The sequence below is a fragment of the Emys orbicularis genome, chromosome 4 (genome assembly GCF_028017835.1).
Source record: "Emys orbicularis isolate rEmyOrb1 chromosome 4, rEmyOrb1.hap1, whole genome shotgun sequence".
NCBI lineage: Eukaryota > Metazoa > Chordata > Testudines > Emydidae > Emys > Emys orbicularis.
The window spans coordinates 96,804,860-96,825,947 of record NC_088686.1 but is presented as its reverse complement, the minus strand read 5'-3'; the positions used below and the strand labels follow the sequence as shown (position 1 = coordinate 96,825,947).

General features: G+C 39.9%; 1 protein-coding gene across 1 annotated transcript in view; it reads right to left on the bottom strand.

The window, feature by feature from the left end:
- Window positions 1-21,088, bottom strand: part of SPON1 (spondin 1) — a 340,693-nt gene that overhangs the window by 237,126 nt on the left and 82,479 nt on the right. Inside the window, exons 4-5 of the mRNA XM_065403212.1 lie at window positions 12,787-12,860; window positions 10,194-10,316 (exon numbers count right to left, since the gene is read on the bottom strand). Coding sequence (XP_065259284.1) covers window positions 10,194-10,316; window positions 12,787-12,860 — 197 coding nt within the window. The remainder of the gene's footprint in view (window positions 1-10,193; window positions 10,317-12,786; window positions 12,861-21,088) is intronic.

Sequence of the window (21,088 nt, the reverse complement as noted above, 5' to 3'; positions counted from 1 at the left end):
ACTGGGCCATTACTGAACCTATAGTGTTATCCAACTGTGTTTCTGTCATGCATGAGAACTCAGAGCCCTCATCCTTAATCACACATGAATGGTGATGACATTATAGTCATTGACTTTGTATTCAACACTTTCAATATGAGCAAGGTCATTGACACCCTGCATTCCTGAGAAAATTATCTGGCACGGCCAGTAAGGTGGATATAATACATTTCACATTAGTGGCTGTGATAAATGAAGGGGGTGGGGGGGTTGCTCCCTTTTATGGACAACCCTCCAGCCAGTAGCTATAAACTCCCTCTTAATAGCTGTTCTCTAATTGCTCTACCTATAAAGGGTTAAAAAGTCTCACTGCTATGCATAGGTAAAAGGAAGTGAGTGGGCACCTGGCCAAAAGAGCCAATGGGAAGGCTAGAACTTTTTAAACTTGAACAAAGACTCCCCTTTTATCTGTCTGTTGTTGCTCTCCCAGGGAGAGGCAAACAGGGCAACAGCTATGCTGTAAGAAGCTTTGGGCCAGGTATGAAAAATCCTTGATATCATACCTAGAAACTACTAATTTGAAACCCCAGATATGTAAGTAGATCAGGAAATGTCTAGGAAGATGCAATTAGGTTTATCTCTTTTTATTTCTTTATGGCTTGTGGACTCCTCTGTGCTAACCCCAGGTGCTTTTGTTTTGCTTGTAACCTGTAAACTGGACCTCAAGAAAGCTATTCTTGGTGCTTAATCCTTGTACTTGCTCTTTTAAAATCTAGCAATAGCCTGAGTTCCCAGATATATTTTCTTTCTCTTTTTTTATTAATAAAATTTACCTTTTTTAAGAACAGAATTGGATTTTTGTGTCTGAAGAGGTTTGTGCACATGTTGTTTAATTAGCTGGTGGCAACAGCTGATTTCCTTTTGTTTTCTTTCTCAGCTCTTCCTGGTATGATACCAAGGATTTTTCATACCTGGCCCAAAGCTTCTTACTTTTTAACCCTTTACAGGTAGAGCAATTAGAGAACAGCTACTAAGAGGGATTTTATAGCTACTGGCTGGCTGGGTGTCCATAAAATGGAGCTACTGCTCCCTTCATTTATCACAGTGGCCCATGTCTTCCAAGGAGTCTCTTCCCTAAATGCCATGACCAGGTCCAAAAGACATTAAGCCCCCACAACTCAAGCCCACCCTAAGTCTACTGAGCCATAATATCACTCAAGCTTCTTACCTACTGAAAGGTATCTATTGAAAGGAAGCAGCTGCCCCAGCTACATACCCAAATTAAGACCTTCAGAGCAGACTGAAAAACACTACCTGCCCTAAGCTTCTTGAAAACCCACAAAATTTTCCGCACTCTCCAATTCACCCTCATGAATCTCTCACACCCATGCGAATGAATACCTTATTTCACTCCCCCAAACTGCTCTTATCCTGCTAGTGATTCGCTAAAAAAAAACAAGGAAACTCACCTTCTCTGGAAGGAACCCCACATTCACAGAGGCCAGAGGTGAATAGACAAATTCCCCATTTCTCACTAGAGCGGCCTCAAAATTCTCAAGATGGCCAGTGGAATATAGGCAATCATCTATTGATACACCTCACTTTTCATTTGTGTGTTCAGTTCCCCCATTTACAAGCTGAAATGCAGATTTTTGCCCAGACCAATGTGTCTTAGAAATGCACTGACAATTTGGTGCTTACCATGTACTTGCTAGGTGGAGCAGGTGAAATTATTATTCTTGAATGTTCTCCATTTTCCATGATATCTGGGCACTAGCCAAAAAATCACAAATGGTGCTAAATGTCTATAAGCCACTGGACAGCTCTACGCACTAATCATTTTAGCCAGCAAAATGTAAGAAGAAATCTAATAGTTCCATTTCAATGAGCCAAATGTAATAGATACAGCATTTGGGTTCCAGAAGTATTTTTATCAAGAGCTGTGATAGCTCGTGAAAATGTGTCTGGTAAGTGTATTTGCTATTTCTCTTGTCTTATATCTATCCAAGTTCACAAGTCTAACAAGACCTTAATTAAAATCTCTTAGTCTCTCTGATACTCAAGAAAGCAAAAGCACTTAAAAAGTGATCATTCTTCTAAAAACAACCCCAAACCCCTTTTTCTAAATTTGCTCATAAAAGGGGAGATTTCCCCCCGACCAATATTGAAACCAGATAGAGAGAGAAAGATAATATTATCATTCTTTAGCTCTGCTCTTCTTCTGCTTTGGAGTCAGCTGGTGCCATCAGAACAACACACTCAGAACAAGAGTATAACGCAGTGATTTCATCCCGAGCATTGTTGTGTGGATTCATCAGCTCTGTTGGTTCCTACACATAACAATACAATTTTAAATTTAATGGAACACAAGTTCTTCAGCTTCATGGTGTAACTTCAGCTAAATCATCCCTTATTGTGTACCTAACATAGTGAAGTACTTGTGGACTTGGAAAATGATGTTTGCTTGAGTTCAAGGCTTTGTCAAATAACTTGCTGAAGCTTTTTTTTATCATAAAAACAATGCTTCTTTGGCATAAACAGTTCTTGGAGTAAATTAAAGCACATAAAATGGAGCTTTGTATGGAAATTCCTGTGTATCCAGGAAAGAATATACTACATGTTATAATAGTGTCTGGGACTTGGCTAGGTTTTATTTTATTTTTTTAAAGTCACAATTGTATAATGTTTCTCTGCAGTTCTTGTTTGCTAGTCATAAAGAATATAAATGTAAAGAAAGGTCAATGTTAAAGACTTGGAATCTGTTAAGATAAGAGTTGGCAAATAAATTAGAGGGAAACATGAATGAGAAATAGAAGTGTTTGTATCTTGTTTATATATTAGCTATACATTGCTGTTGTCAGGTCAAAGGGGAATTTTAGCTTTTTCAGTTTTTAGTTGTCATAGAAAACCAAAAAGAAACCCCCAAACACTCAATTTTCTAAATTTGCTCTTGATGAGCGAGATTTTTTTCCTACCAACACTGGAACCATACAGCATGAGAAACAGAATATTCTCCTTCTTTAGCTCCTACTGTAAATGAATAAATGGGAGGTAGTATTAATTTTAAAATAATATTCCCCTTGGGAGATCAATATGAGAAATCTTCTCCAATTAAAATGGTAGGTGATATGTAACATGATGGACAGCCATAATATATTTATAGAAACCACTGGATTGGAAATATATTTGTGAACATTTCTGTAGTGGTATGACAAATAGTGATTCAACACAGTCAATAGTGAACAGGATTTTATTTTAATGTAATAGTTGCATGGAGTCAACATTTTAAACAGCAATGTTGACAACTACTTTTCATTTTTAATACCTCTACGTGTGGACACATGAAAAATTTCTCTGATCTTCCAGAAATTTTAGCTTTAAATTTGTTCATGACTCTTCTGCCTGGGTCCAATACTGCTGCCACTGAGGTCCAATGTCAAAAGTCCCACCGATTCCAATGACTTGGTGCAAAGAGAATAGATTTGTTGTGCTTTCATAATGAGACTTTTCTAATTATATGTTAACGATGGGAGAGTCTATAGATGTAGAAACAAATAATAACTGTAGCTTTATTTATTTTGTTTTATAATCATGAAATGTAACAACATTTAATCCTCTTATTATGTGATTCCTTCCCAATAATTAGTTTGATCCTCGCGTGGTTGCGTACACTCCTGACTGACATGGGATCAAATCCAGAACTTCTAAAATACTAAATAACTATGTGTCTACATGTATCCACTGTTAGAATTAAAAGAAGAATAAAGGGACAATGGGAGTAATTATATGAAAGCGACCCTCTTTTACCAAATCATTATAAACACTGATTTTTTTTATATTGCTGTGTGGGCTGGAGTGGCTCTTAAACTTTTTTACTGGTGACCCCTTTCACATAGCAAGCATCTGAGTGCGACCCCCCCTTATAAATTAAAAACACTTTTTAATATATTTAACACCATTATAAATGTTGGAGGAAAAACAGGGTTTGGGGTGGAGGTTGACAGCTCGCGACCCTCCATGTAATAACCTCGCGACCCCCTGAGGGGTCGCGACCCCCAGTTTGAGAACCCCTGCCCTAGCTGGAGACTTTCAGCATGTTCTTTCATTTTAACTTGAAGTCCTGCCCTGCTGTGTTGAAAACCACTCTGCCACATCCATTGTAATAAAAAATAACCCTCCTTTTCTTCTCATAGAATATCCCTGAGCAGATAGCTCATATTTATTTGTTATTGAAACAATTAAACAAATATTATTTTCTATGTGAGTATTCAGCTTCTGAGCTACCCAGTTACTTGTAGTGGGTTGTACTGTAATAAGTCACATGACTGAAGGAGATTGCATTTCAGCTCAAAATTGGGTTTCTGTTAATTTTCATCTATGCATCATTGAAATTTGCTTTCCATGGACATATGTGCCAAAACATTAGATTGCACAAATATATGAGTAAAATGATGCATGAATATAGACAAAATTAATTCATTTTACAATTCTAACATATGTTTATAGATTTGATTTATTTATTTACTAGCATTCATCTAGGTCTACCCATAACATATGCTTATTGATTCATGAAGGATAGACTGAAGCATAGTCAGAACATTTTTAAGTGGTTAATGGAAGTTTTTCTGTTTGAGAATCAAAGAGGAAGAATAATACACTACAATCTCTCTATAGAAAGGAAGAAGAGAAGAAATAAGCAAAGATGCAGAGAAGCAAGTAAAAAATTGAATGAGGATATTGATATAATAGGTATCACAGAAATGTCATTGAATGATGATAATCAGTGGGACATGGTAATACCAGGGTACAAAATATATAGAAATGACAGAGTAGGTCACACAGGTGGGGGAGTGGCTCTATATGTGAAGGAAGTATAGAGTCAAATATAGTAAACATCTTAAATGGATCAAACAGTACCACAGAATCTCTACAGCTAGAAATTCCATGTTGAATAATAAGAGTACAGCAGTAGGAATATACCACCAAACACCTTATCAGGATGTTGATGGTGATTGTGAAATGCTCAAGGAGATTAGAGAGCTTCAAAAACAGAAAACCCAATAATAATGGGGGATTTCAATTATCCCCATATTGACTGGGAACATGTCACCTCAGGATGGGACTCAGAGATAAAATCTGTAGACACCATTAATGACTGCTTCTTGGAGAAGCTAGTTATGGAACCCACAAGGGAAGAGGCAATTCTTGATTTAGACCTAAGTGCTGCACAGGATCTGGTCCAAGAAGTGAATAGAGCTGAACCTTTCGGGGTAACAGCAACTATAATCTAATTAAATTTAACATCCTTTTGGTAGGGGTGGATACCAAAGAAACCCACCACAGTAGGATTTATCTTCAAAAAGGGGGAAAACACAAAAATGAGTAGACCAGTTTAGCAGAAATTAAAAGGAAGTCACAAGAGTGAAATGCCTGCAAACAACACAGAAACATTTTAAAAACAACATAATAGAGGCTCAAACTAAACATATACCTCAAAAAAACAAAAAACAAACAGTAAGAGGATCAAAAAATGTCACCATGGCTAAGCAACAGAGTAAAAGAGGTAGTTAGAGATAAAAAGACATCCTTTAAAAATTGGAAGTCAAATCCTATTGAGGAAAATAAAAAGGAACAAACTCTGGGAAGTCAAGCATAAAAGTATAATTAGGCAGGCCAAAAAAGAATTTGAACACAACTAGCAAGACACAAAAACTAACAGCAATTTTTTAAGTACATCAGAATGAAGACTGCAAAACAACTGGTGGGACCACTGGATGATTGAGGTCCTAAAGGAGCATTCAAGGAAGACAAGGCCATTGCAGAGAAGCTAAATTAATCCTTTGCATCAGTCTTCACTGCAGAGGATGTGGGGGAGATCCCAACACCGGAGCCATTCTTTTTAGGTGACCAATCTGAGGAACTGTCCCAGATTGAGGTGTCAGTACAGGAGATTTTGCAACAAATTGTTAAATAAAACAGTAATAGGTCACCAGGATCAGATGATATTCACCCAAGATATCTTAAGGAATTCAAATATGAAATCACAGAACTACTAATCTATCACTTTAAATCATTCTCTGTACCAAATGATGGAAAGACAGCTAATGTGATGCTTAGGGTTACCATATTTAAAAAATAAAAAAAGAGGACACTCCACGGGGCCCTAGCCCCGTCCCTTTCCCACCCCCGGCCCCGACCCATCCCCGCCCCAACTCCGCCGCTTCCCCAAAGTCCCCGCCCTAACTCCGCCCCCTCCCCTGAGTGCCCCGCATTCCCCCTCCTCCCTCCCAGCCACGCAAAAAGGGCTGCCCGAGCGCTACCGGCTTCACGGTTTGCCGGGCAGCCCCTAGACCCTGCGCCCCCAGCCGGCGCTTCCCCAGCGCAGCTGGAGCCCGGGAGGGGAAGCGCCCAGCCGGGGGCGCAGGGTCTGGAGGCTGCCCAGCAAACCATGAAGCCGGTAGCGCTCGGGCTTCGGGCAGCCCCCATGCCTCTGGACCCTGCGCCCCCGGCCGGGCACTTCCCCTCCCGGGCTCCGGTGGCTGCTGTGCTCCCTGAACTCCTGGGCTCTGTAAGCGCCGAGCTGCCCGAGCGCTACCGGCTTCAGGCAGCCCCCATGCCTCTGGACCCTGCGCCCCCGGAGCCCGGGAGGGGAAGTGCCCGGCTGGCGGCTCAGGGTCCAGAGGCATGGGGGCTGCCCGAAGCCAGTAGCGCTCGGGCAGCTCGGCTTTAAACAGAGCAAAAGAGTCAAGGTAGGGAGCACAGCAGCCGTGGGAGGGGAAGTGCCCAGCCGGTGGTATTTTTTCCGGACATGTTCGGCTTTTTGGCAATTCCCCCCGGACGGGGGTTTGATTACCAAAAAGCCAGACATGTCCGGGAAAAAACGGACGTATGGTAACCCTAGTGATGCTGATTTTTTTAAAAAGGTTCCAGAGGTGATTCTAGCAATTACAGGATGGTAGGCCTAACTTCAGTAGCAGGCAAATTGGTTGAAACTATACTGATGATTAGAATTATCAGACATACAGATGAATACAATATGTTGGGGAAGAGCAAACATGGCTTTTGTAAAGAGAAATCATTCCTTACCAATCCATTAGAATTCTTTGAGAGTGTCAACAAACATGTGGACAAGGGTGATCTAGTGAAGTGGCTCTCAACCTTTCCAGACTACTGTACCCCTTTCAGGAGGCTGATTTGTCTTGTGTACCCCCAAGCTTCACCTCACTTAAAAACTAGTTGCTTATAAAATCGGACATAAAAATACAAAAGTGTCACAGCACACTAGTACTGAAAAATTGCTTACTTTCTCATTTTTACAATATAATTATAAAATAAATCAATTGGAATATAAATATTATACTTACATTTCAGCATATAGTATATAGAGCAGTATAAACAAGTCATTATCTGTATGAAATTGTAGTTTGTATTGACTTCCCTAGTGCTTTTTATATAGCCTGTCGTAAAATTAGGCAAATAGCTAGATGAGTTGATGTACCCACTGGTAAACCTCTGTGTACCCCCAGGGGTATGTATACCCCTGGTTGAGAATTACTGATCCAGTGAATATAATATGCCTGGTCCCACATCAAAGGCTCAGAAGCAAAGTAAGCAGTCATGGGATCAGAGGGAAGGTCCTCTTATGGATAAGTAACTGGCTAAAAGATAGGAAACAGGGTAGGGATAAATAGTCAATTTTAAATGTGAAGAGAGTTAAATAATGGGGTTCCTCAAGGTTCTGTACTAGGAGCAGTGCTGTTCAACATAGTCATAAATTATCTGGAAAAAGAGGTAAACAGTGAGGTGGCAAAGTTTGCAGACAATACAAAATTACTAAAGATAGTTAAGTCCAAAGCAGACCACAAAGAGTTGCAAAGGGATCTCAAAAAACTGGGTGAGTGGGCAACAAAATGGCAGATGAAATTCAATGTTGATGAATGCAAAGTAATGCACTCATATGGAAAACATAATCCCAACTATACATACAAAATGATCTAATCTAAATTAGCTGTTAACACTCAACAAAGAGATTTTGGAATCATTGTGGATAATTCTCTGAAAACATGAACTCAATGTGTAGCAGCAGTCAAAAAAGCAACAGAATGCTCAGAACCATTAGGAAAGGGATAGATAACAGGACAGAAAACATCTCAATGCCACTATATAAATCTCTGGTACACCCACACTTGAATACTGTGTGCAGTTCTGGTCACCTCATCTCAAAAAAACATATATTAGAATTGGAAAAAGTACGGAAAAGGACAACAAAAATGATTAGAGGTATGGAATAGCTTCCATACAAGGAGAGTTTAAAAAGACAGACTGGTCAGCTTGGAAAAGAGACAACGGGGAGGGTGGGGGGTGGAAAGAGATACAATAAAGGTCTATAAACTAATGACTGGGATGGAGAAAGTGAATAAGGGAGTGTTATTTACCCCCTTCACGTAACACAAGGAACAGGGGTCCAATTAAATTAATAGGCAGCAGGCTTAAAATAAACATAAGGAAGTATTTCTTCACACAAAGCACAGTCAACATGTGGAACTCATTGCCAGGATTGTGAAGACCAAAACTATAATGGGGTTCAAAAAAGAATTAGATAAGTTCATGGAGGATAGGTCTATCAATGGCTATTAGTCAAGATGGTCAGGGATGCAACCCCATGCGTTGGGTGTCTCTAAACTTCCGACTGCCAGAAGCTGGGACTGGACAATGGGGGATGGATCACTCACTAATTGCCCTTCTCTGTTTTTTCCCTCTGAAGCATCTGGCATCGGCCACTGCCAGAAAACAGGATACCGGGCTAGATGGACCATTGATCTGACTCTCTATGGCCAGTCTAATGTTCTAATAAGCAGGAAAACATAATCAATTATAAGATACGTTCCACAGAAGTGAAAAGAAATAACTTGACTCATCTATTCAAAATGTTTCTGTCATACCAGCCAAATCTATGCACACAATGAATTTGAATGGGTACCATTTAGCAGGTACACAAATCATTTAATATCTCAAAAGAGTATCATTGTGAATACTGGGACTATGGCTTGTTTTATCTTCCATGTGTTTGTTTTGTTGCCCAACCAGCAAGTCAAACAAGTTTTAGTACATCATTGCAGACTTGTACTAACCCGCACGATGCTATATCTGAAATATTCTATGTTCAACTTAATAAAGCAAAACTTGAGACAGAATCAGTGTAATCAGTATCAAGGAACAATTCATATGCAGACAAATCTTTGACTGCAAAATGAAAATTCACCACATTGGGTGACAGTGATATTAAAAAGAAAAGCTACACACAAAAGCTTTAATAAAGATCATGCAGTAGATAACATATTATCAAAGCTTAAAGACCAAATAAATATATGATTTTCATCCCTAAGCCTCTTACCTGCCTTTATTGTCAATGACAATGAAGACCATATTTAAAGAACAAATGTAAGATGGAAAAGACAAAGGAGGGAACTAAAGAAGAACAATAAAAACAAACAAAAATCCCCATTTTCTATGCATGTTTTTGTAGATTTAATCTTCTACAGCTATTTGCGTTTTATTGCCATAAAACCACTGATTCTGTAGATTAGAAACTTTGCAATACTTGATTTAAGTTAGGAAAAAAAGTTTGCATTTTAAGATTTGTACATTTATCCAGCTAGCATGGTGAAAGAAAGAGGAATGCATAAATGATGCTTTACACATGCAGCCAACCTCACTAGCAGCCTGATTCGGTGCCCACTGAAGTCAATGGGAGTCTTTCCATATGGTCATGGGATTGGGAATATGCGCTGTTGCAAACTCAAGATTTTATATTGAATCTTGTGATATTTCCTGTGTTTCTAAAAAAACTCAGCATTAAGACTTATGTAATTATATGAGATTCTTGAAAAAAAGAGAGAATAAATTTCTAACCCTCATGGTTGCAAAGAGAAGCTTGAAAATGTGACCCTACAACAACACATTTCAAATATCAAATGCCAGAAGGTAAATCAACCCCATTTTTATTTTTAAAATCTCATGATTTTCAAACCAACCTCTTGATTTTTGGGGGCCCGACTCAAGATTTTTGAACACAGTGTTGGCAGTACTACATATATTCATCATAATATAGACTGTCCTTCTGTAGGTTTGTTTTATCACCTCTCACCAAGAATCCCCATGCTCCTTATTTTAACCTCGAGGTTCTACTGTAATAATAAAATAATAATACTCACGTGGATAATCTTTTGGATGCGTCTTCTCTGACCAGTTTCCATAAAAAGTTAGCCTGTATTTAGCAGTTCCACAGGCACAACAGTCTAAGATTGGTTTATCAGTCACCCCCTCAAAGGTTGAGTCTAAAAAAGCAGCAGTGGAAGCAGTTATTGAAAATGTTCAGTTGCAATTCAACAGATGACAGCAAAACTCCAATTATAAATATGAGTATCTCAGCATAACTCACAGTATTTTATTATTTTGAGTTACAATTAGCTATGGGCCAAAACTGAAACCTTGATATTTCAAAGTGGGGTTAATGATTTGGCTTCATATCCCTGGATCTGAATCTGCCACTATGGTTTTGATTCCACTTCAGGTCCAAAACTGGACAGGTTTTCTGTTTTCTGCTTTTTATTTCGATTTGGATCAAAATTTTATAAGAACAGCTGCTCTCTGATTTAGCCTTAATACTGAACCTCAGGCCCAAATCTAAATATAATCCAGATCTGAAGCCAAACACCATGTCATCAGCTTAACTCTAGTTAAAATACAACTCTCTTTTCTTTAGTGAATTAATATGAAGCCAACAGTAACAAATGGTCCTATCTGTCAGCCTTTAAAAGAGATTAAGGAGGCTCAGACTGTATTCGGCCCTTGCATGAGTGAACACAGGAAGGGAGAGTACAGGATGCCTTGTACAGGAAGCGGAGTATAAAAGCAGACCTTTCAATCTCTCTGAAAGCATGGCCAGTGACCACATACCCTCCCAGGAGTACTAGGAGGCATTGTGTCTGCTTGTGGTATAATGCCTTCTCTGCTGGACCCTGCAGCTCCACACTTTTCCCTAGCACCCAATGCAGCCCTGTGCCTTCAGGTCACAACTGAATATGATCAAAGCACAAAACTCACTTTACAGGCTCAATATGCCTTTTCCTATCTAAGGCTATAACTAGATTAGGAAGATAGGTTGTGTTTAAAAGTGTGTTAGCTGAAATGTTTTAACTAACACATTTTGAACACCTGTGTAGATAAGATTTAACACTTTTAAAAATATGTTAGCTGGTCATGATCAACCCTAGATTCCTATCCACATGGTTGCCCATGATCAGCTAACATGTTTTAAATATGACTTGTCTTGTCTACACTAGTGTTTAAAAACATGTTAGTTAAAATGTTTAGCTAATACATTTTAAACACAACCTATTTTCCTAGTATACACATGATGCAAATTTACTTCCTATTCCCAATTTCATGTCCTTGCTTTTCTACTGTCCTCTCTTTTGTCAGGAACATGAACAGCTGTCTCAGTTTCATTTATTTTGCTTGCTTGCAGTGGTCTTATTCAACATACTCACCACTCTTAATGTTAAGGGTTATTTTTAATGAGTGTAATGTGCATTCTTGAATGTATGAAACTGAACAACATAATGGCATGTGGGAATCTTGGCTAGCATCAAGGATGCCACATTTATTAAGTTCAGTTAAGCATCTTAGCACACATTCAGTTTCTTAAAAATGAAGGACATTATAGTCAGGGCCAGATTAAACTAATCCAGGGCCCTAACTTCAAGCCCCAAAATCAAATGGTCATCTCCTTAGCTTCTCCTAAACTAGACACAGCCAAAGTGGTTTCCAAACTGCTGGGGAGAAGGGGATAGAGGTGGTATCATCTTACAACAATTATCTCCGCATTTCTGCACAAAGAAATTATCATTCCTTTCCAGGAGGTCTGAGTAATGAGCCCCCTCTTCGAGTTTGAATTGCCTCAAATTAAACTTCTGTTTAAAGGCAGCTTGACAGAACGTCTCTCATAACATTTAAAATTGAATCCTACATCCTGCTACTTACCAAGCAAACTGAATTTAGGAGCTACTTGCCTGATTTCTTTCCCCTAGTTCTACGTACTTATTAAGCACTGATCCTGGGATTTTCAAAAGCACCTGATGGATTTAGGCACACAAATCCCCTTGACTTTCAAGTTTCTTTGCTGCTTTTGAAAATCTTCCCCCAAGAGAGTCTGCACAGTCATGAAGACAGTCCTTGCCTTGAGGAGTTAACATCAAGACAAACATAAAACAAGACAATAAGATAACTAAAGGAATGGAGTTATCTAAGACATTGTCTCTTTATAAATCAGACCACCCTAAAGAGGAATAATCACTTCATGTAGAAACATAGAGATAATCATTGTAAGACAATTCCACCTCTATCTCCACCTCCCTATCATCTTGGAAACACCTGCACTATGCAGAGTTCAGGGAACGATAAGGAGGGCTTGGCCCTTATTTATAAACACAGAGACTTGCATAAATGAGTGTAATTTAATGTGAGGTGTGGAAGTAATTGCCTGGTGATTGGGAGGGTGTGCCCTTCCTATAGGTCCACATGGAAGAAGTGCAAGGGTGGAAGTGGGGAAAGGATATGAAAGTAGTATGAAGGTGCTGAGATGGTGAGAAAACCTCATCAGATAGCAGCTACCAAATCTGTACCAGGACAGAGTTGTGCAGAACATCAAAGTTGAGGCATAGCAGTTTAAACTTGACACAGTGGGCAAGAAGCAGCCGATGGAATATTTCAAAGAAAGCCAAGGCAGGACCTGGTTCATCTTACCTTGTTCACATAGTTTCTTGGTAAGAGAGCCCTCATCTTGAAAATAAATAATTCGCTTCTGCACAATACTGGCCCTGTTGAAGAGAGAAATACAGCTACAATGAAACATATCTGTTCCTTAAAAGGAAGAAGAGAAAGAATGTTGAAGCAGTGAATGGGCAGTATAGGACATTCTTAGAATGTTTTGTAAAAACTGCTAAATTACAAGGTATCCCTCTCTAAAAGTCTGTCTACAGTCAGGTATACCTCAAAGTCTGTATACAGTCAGGTAGCCAACTCTTTTTTCCCCCCATGAAAATCACATTTTAAGAACTGTATTATATTAAAATTGTTTCCTCTGTGGTGAGTAATATTTGCTATCTAAACTAGTCCTGCCCCCACATATATACACACCTACAGTGCTATAGACAGAGATACAGATGGAGAGATGTATATTTTTATTTCAAGTTGCATTTGATTATGATTACATACAACAGAAACTTGAAATGATTTTGATGCCTTAAGAAAAGGTGATCAGTCATATTGTACGGAGTCTGCTCTTTTGAAGTGTATGATATTCAACTGTCACAAATTCAGAAAAATAACACCTCTAAAAACAAGCAGCTGTTTATAAGAAATCACTTGGCGTTCTGAGGAGATAAATGTTTTCTGATACACTGCAGCAATTTAATGCAGATATAATGTGCTATTATCACACAGAACTAACATAATGCTTAATTCCTCCAAAGGGCAACTCAACCTTAAAAAAAAAAACAATTTTAAAACTCATAAAACACGAAATATTTCATTAATTCTCACAGTCAAAACAAAATGTGGGTTTGCAAGCCCCAATTTGTCTTGGGATTTTGAGTCTGAATGAGATAGAGAGAAACTACTTGGAGAAAGACCATAATTCTATCTTTTATTGTGCTGCTACTATATAGTTGTATCATAGGTCCCTCCCTTGGGGTCTGATCTGAAACACCTCATTTTTAATTTGATCTTTTAAAATGTTCATTCGTATGTACAACTTTTGGTTTTAAAAAACCCTAAACATTCTACTTCTAAGGACTCCAAGGAGTCAGCACCAGCTCTTTGTCTTTTGTGAGTTTGCTGCATTAGCAGGGCTCACGTGGTCAGAGGGCAAAGCTTGACCAGACCCTCTCAGCTCCGGCCACTGGGGAGCTATGTATGTTTTTAGATGACAGCATACACGTTCAGAGGGTTTTCTCTCATTTATTTTCTTTCTATTCATGCTGTTTTATCTTGACTTCCTCCTCTGTTACATGAAACTTCAAATTAATATACAATAAATCAGGCAGAAGGTGCAAATATTTTAAGCATTATTAGTAATAATTTTTATTTCCAGATCATTCTAAATCCTATTGTTGAGCAGTTCTGAACAAGTATATTGAAATATGGGCTACTCCCTCTCTTTAAAAACAGAATGCTAAACAGTTGCCATCTGACTGTGACATGTTGCTAAAGTGCTCTGTACAAGTTATAATTGGATTTCTTTTCTTTTTAGCCCACATAATTATGTGAATTTAAATTCACACAAGCCCTGTGTCCTTTCCAAAGTAAAAACTTACAGGCTTTAGTCAAATTAAAGGAAATGTGAGAAACCATTCCTCAGTTTGGGATTACTTTGTATTTCCTTTGTTTACCCATAAGAGAACATCACCCACTTCCAGACTTATTATTACCAGCATGTTGGTATAATTTATTTAACACTTCCGCTCTTACCAAAGTAAAATGCAAAGAAAAATGGTTAACAAGAATTAATTTTCATGTCAAATGAAGGCCATATTAGTTAAAACTGCATGGGCCTGAGTCTACTCTCACCTCAATTTTACATTTACTCCACTGACTTCCACGGATTTATTCTTGATTTACCAAATAAGAGGTGAATCTGGCTGCATATGGTTAAAGCTGCTGTTAATGTAAGAGATGTGAACTTGTGCTGACTAACATCCTATTCCAGACACATCACTAGACTAAAATGTAATTGACTGTGCTTCCTTTGCCAGAATGCAAGAGGTGAAACTGGTGGAGAGTGGCAATATATAAAGGAAACACTTCATTTCACACTAAAAATGCCCAAGAGAATGGCTGATGTTCATAGACCAGGAGAGGCTTCAGAAAGCTAGAGCTTGCCTTAAATGTTGACAGGGTTGGCAACATGTACAAGCACCGGTGGGAAGGGACAATCCAGGAAAACCAACCAAGAAAGGTAAAAAAAAAAGCAGTGTGAAGCAAGGACCGGCACAAGATCCCGCCCTGCATAGAATCAGAAGATGCATGTCCAGCATTTAGGAGAGCAGTTTGTGGACATCACCTATAGGAAGGAAGACTATCCACAAGAGGGGTAGATATAAGCAGAGAGTAAATAATAAGAAATGGTTTCAGGTTAGATAAACCTAGGACATATCAATGTCTTGGGCTGAATCAGATGGAGTTAGCAGGCACTGACCAAATATGTCCATGGCAGAGAACAAAAATTTGCTGCAACATCACACTATGGTGACAGTAGTTCCACCGATCAAGAAAAAAACAAAGGAAAAAACATCTTTCTAGTAATAGCAAATGCCCAGCAGACAATGGCATGCTTAAGAAAAGGGTAGATTATCACCCTTGCTTGAATTTCTCCTAAATTACCAAAAGGACTGTTTGGAGCAAGATGCTACAATGCAGAAGAGGCTCTTTTCTCTCCGAGAGAGACTCAGTGAAACATTAAATGTCCTTAAAGAACCATCCATTGATAGAATAAAACTAGCTAATAGCCACTTAGGATGATTAGTAAAATTCAGAATAACCATCCTCTAAGCTGCAATGCATGGGCATAATTAGGGCCTCATGTGTTTACAAGATATTTTTATTCCTTGTACACGGTAGAGTGGCAAAGAACATGTTAATGACTAGGTTTCTCTTTTCAAAGTTGTGTGTGTGTGTGTGTGTGTGCGCTCCTGCAGCAGAGGCAAATATTTAAGAATATTACATTTTGGAAAAGCTATCAGACTGTTTTTTTTTCTTTTTGAACACTCTTAAAGATTAATTTTTTTGTTTTGCCTCAGAGTTGGCTCTGATGAGCATGAAATACCAGAGACACAGTTCACTTCCTTTTCCTCAAGGCTTTGTGAGTCATTATGTCTTCAGCTGTGTTTAAAATTATATACGGAGCTGATCATCTTCTCATTGAAGTCAATGGGAGTTTTGCCATTGTCGTCAACTGGAACAGGATCTGCAGATTAGACAGAGTGGTGCATGCATACTGTAGATATGCATACATTGATATGAATCCACACAGACAAGAGAGGCTATTTTATTCAGTGAATTTAATAATGGTTTTATTTGCTGTCTGGTTTAATAATCAGCATTCTAGGTCACAAACTGATTTGCTAACCAAATAGGAGCTGGTCCTTGTGTTTGTCTGCTTCAAAGTGTTTGAAATTATGCTGACTCAGCTCTAAGACCTCTGCCTCTGACTAAAGAAAGGTTTTTGCTCAAGGTTTTGATGCTGCTGTATCAGGGGAGCTGTAAGCCCAAAATTCAAAGGCTAGGTTTCTCAGAGAAGTAAGAGTGAGACACACAGGCACTTAAGCACCTATGTGGGATATCTACACTCTGAGCCCAAGCACATAAGAATAAGAGGGCATTGTACACCTTATTCACCCCTTTTCTGCCCCAGAATAGGTGGGTGGGGAGAGCTGAATACTGAGCAGAGCCTTCACTCTGCCCCTCCAATGTGCCAGCTAGCAAAGCTGACCCAGCTACGGGGGTTATTGTAATTTGGAACAGAAACAGATTACTCTGCCCCTGAACTGAGGAGGAAGCAGCAATGGAATTTGCTTCAGAAAGTTGTCCGAGTTGCATTCACTTCCAGGACTACCCCGGATTGATGTAAAAGCTTTTGCACTAATTTTAAAGGCATAATCAAGCCCAGTGGCTCTCAACCTTTCCGGACTATTGTATCTCTTTCAGGAGTCTGATTTGTCTTGTGTACCCCCAAGTTTCACCTCACTTGGAAACGACTTGCTTACAAAATTGAACATAAAAACAGAAAAGTGTCACAGCACGCTACTACTGAAAAATTGCTTATTTTCTCATTTTTACCATGTAATTATAAAATAAATCAATTGGAATATAAATATTGTACTGACATTTCAGTGTATAGTATACAGAGCAGTATAAACAAGTCATTGTCTGTATGAAATTTTGGTTTGTATGACTTCCCTAGTGCTTTTTATGTAGCCTGTTATAAAACTAGGCAAACATCTAGATGAGTTGATGTACCCCCTGGAAGACCTCTGCATATCCCCCGGGGCACACATACCCCTGGTTGAGAACCACTGGTCTAACCCATATATTTTTTAAACAAACACATTTCATTACCTTATTAAAATGAAAAAAAAACTGTTTTTATGATGTTTGTTTGTGTTTTGCAGTTCTTTCATCTCACCAATGAAAACTAGTAAAGCTCAGGTAGATAGTGCTGAAGTTTCTGGGTTAGGAAATATTGCACAGGGATGCATATTTACATAAAACAACTATGTCATACTCAGTATTCTGTCCAGCTGTATGCCACACTTGCAGCATGTAGGGGCTGGAACCTACCCCAAAGGAATACCCCTGGCATAAGAAATTTCCTAACCAGCACAGAGTTGCTGCAGTGGCTGTATGCTGTCCTTCCTCACAGCACCCAGTGCAGAGGCATGCTGGGGATGACAGACAGCGTGTGGCTTGAATGCTTTTGTTATTATCAGCTAATGTAAAAAGCCCTCACATGCTATTACAAGCTTATACAACTCAGAGCAACCCTGAAGATGCTCTAAATTGCAAAAGGAGCATTAATATGGCAGGTGCAACTGTTTCCACTAGAGATGTTTTAAGAGAAAACTCTAAAAGATCATATTGTTCTTTTTGTCAGACCACACCCCAACTGATTTATGCTTTTGTTCCTAAATCACTAGTCACTTCTGGAAACTTAGGCCAAAGCCCTCAATTCAATAAACAGCTTGACATTTTAATAAAACATACGGAATACATTTTTGAAGCATTACTCAGTGTCATGGACAAAAATGACATTTAACCAAAATAAAACTATTTTGCATAATTCCCTATTCATTACCTGAACCATACTCAAGTGCTATACATTTTCTTCTCTGAGTAACATATCAATTTGCCTCCTGATTCCTGGTAGGTGGAAATGAGGACAATAAACGTTTCACTTTCGAATGCAATATGTGGAAAGTAAACTTCCACACTTTTTCTTTATGTGAAATGGCTTGGCTTGGCAGTCTAAGAGCTATAATTGAAACAATTTCCAGTTTGGGATAACCTTTTTGATTCAAGTATGTGGCAGCAGAACTGTTAGTGCCACTCAGTAGTATTGTAAGAGCTTGGGAAACCTGTGTAGTAAGCAAAATCAGCATTTGAAAGCTTGTGAGATTTGAAAGAACTTAGATAGCTTAAATGAAAATTTAAAAGTGGTTAAATAAGAGAGACCAAACCCCAACCAGGTATCAAGAAATCATGATACATTACTGGTTTATGGATGAGAGGCTTTTTTTGCTTTTTATTATTTATGAGTTAAACTTTTTTTTGCTACATCACAATTTGTTCCTTCAACTGTTTCCTTCTCATGTTTTTTTTATTTTATTTTATTTTATCGCATTTTTGGAATTCCTTTGCCAGCTTTCAACGTACCCACAGAAAATATATTTAACTGGGCTGTTTGATGAGAGGGTAGTAGCTCCCCGCCCTTCCCCTTTTATATATAGTTTCTGAATGTTCAATTTTTAGTGCAAAAGTCCCATTTATACCAGTTTAGAAACGGAATTGGAGAACCATATATTTGCCAACTGTTCTATTTTTGCTGGGAAAGTCCTGATTTTTGTTGGTAGTGATGGTAGGGGTTTTTTTTAATGTAGTATGTAATTTAGGGTAACTACAGTGCTGGCTATGCTGTGTTATATATAAATATTACATTGAAATGATGTTAAAAGAAGGTTACGATAGCAAAGCCAAGCACTTAGAAGTTAGGAAATGACATAATATCCTGGAGGTTTACCAAAAATCTATTTATATCTTGTGGTCCCGAATTAGAGATTTTTATTTCAAATAAGCTAAAATTCACTAGAATGCACACAAAGCCACCTGTTTCAGATGCTGGCACCTGTGGAATTGTGTTCAAACTCACTATAGACACAATTCCATCTTCATCAGAATCTACCAGAGTTTATTCAGCCAGCATTGACAGAGACTCACTGCTATTAGAAACATGCTTAAAACCATTTTTCTTCTGATGTCTAGCCTAGACTAAGACATAGATTTTAAACATGGTGCTGACACAGGTTGGGCCAACCAAGCATACTTTTACTTACTTTACACAGAATCTTGTTTAAGTCGAGTTTCACTGTTTCCCTAGCTCAGTTTTTAGGCTAGTGCAGACAAGACACTGTCTTCTCTTTAGTAGCCTACTGTCAGACACAAAATAACAAAAGTCTCAGCAACAACAACAAAATTAATAAAGGTTTTTTTTCTTTTGTTTCATTCTGATAAAAGTGTTAAGCACTCCAGACCAATGTCAGGAGATACAACCAAGCAAAATTCTGCATCAAGATCAAAGAATTGTAAGTAACTTTCATGGATTTTGCTGGACTTTCACCAGTCTATTGTTGTCCCTGATTTTGTGCTTAGCCGTGCCATCATATGCACGAGCATGATTCCCACTGACTTCAAGATAGGATCTGGCCTATCATATATAATACAACAAGAAACATCTCAGGAAAAATGTTATTAAATATGCTGCAATGTTATATTTGTCCTGTGCTCAGAAAATCTCTCTGTTCTTTGCCTGAATTGTCACAGATATAAATATTAAATCTAAAACCTCCAGGATAAAAACCCATGATGAAGAGATTTTTTCTGACACTCCATGCTTTTCTTCTCAAGAAAAAGAAAGATAAAAGTAAGAAAGATTGGCTAGACCTCTTGAGTAAGCATCAAGCCCCTTCACACCTGACTCTTTTGAGCACTGCATCCAGCTGAATTATTTTCCCTGTCCAGTATTCCACACAGTAGGCACTAGGCTGTAACCCATACTCTGGAGAAGAGACATGTAGTGAGGTGGTGTGGCTCCCCGCCGCCCTGGAGGGGGAAGAGCCCATCCGGAGGCCGGAGTGGGCGGAGCTAGGGAGCTCCGAGCCCGCCCCTCAGATGGTCAGGCGGCGACCTGGAAGTATAAAAGCTCGCCCTCGCAGCTCAGTCAGGCCCCAGCCGCCGGAGAGACCAGACGCCTCCAGCATAGCTCGTGACTGGGAAGACCCCACGGCCCAAGGCAGCTGCCAGGACTGGCCGGGCCTGCCCTGCACCCGCTATCCGGAGGAGCCGCCGGACCGGCCAATCAATCCCTGCGCTGACGAACCCATGGTCTTGGATCCCCCAGAGGCCGACACCAGGACCCAGGTAGGACCCGAGGGGGAGTGTGGAAGTAGCCCGGGGGCAGCCGACCCCAGTCTGGCTGCAGCACTGCCAAAGCTTATGTCAGTGTGTTGCGGCCAGGATCCCCACTGACTAAGCAGCGGGCCTTCTGCCGCTGCTAGGGCCCCTGGCTGGGACGCAGTGGAGTGGGAGGGCCTGCGTCCCCCCTGCCACCCAACCTGTGGGTGGCAGTCTCCCCCTCTCCCAGGCCTTTTGAGGCTTGGCCCTACTATTGTTGCTCAGCCCTGACTGAGGGCCTGAGCTCCTGACTCAGCATTTGTTGCCCCGCCCTGACCTAGGGCCTGGGCTTAATACTTTGCACTATTGTTGCTCAACCCTGACTGAGGGCCTGAGCTCCTGACTCAGCGTTTGTTGCCCCGCCCTGACCTAGGGCCTGAGCTAAACACTCTTGTTTGCGGCTCAGCCCTGAGTGAGGGCCTGAGTTCCTGACACAGGCTTATTGCCCGCCCTGAGCAGGGCCAGGCTTACCGTGCTCTTCTAGCTACAGCAAGAGCTGCTGAGGGAGACCCAGGGCCGGACAAGTTTCCCCAGCTCACCGGTGTGTAGTGAGCCGGTGCGGCTCCCCACCGCCCCGGAGAGGGTCGAGCCCCGGCAAACTCTTGTACATGGCATAAAGTGTTGGATAGTGTTGGCTGGAGGACACTGTAGTGTCATTGCTTAAAATACGGTCTCCCTACATGAGACAGGAACAGACTGACTTACAGGCAACTGGGCAGTAAGGACTTTGCCATATTAATGATGCCAGAGCTGCAGAGGTTTTTCTCATGTTACTACCTTGGGACTAAACTGTGACAAGCCCTTAACCAGGCTCACAGAGAGG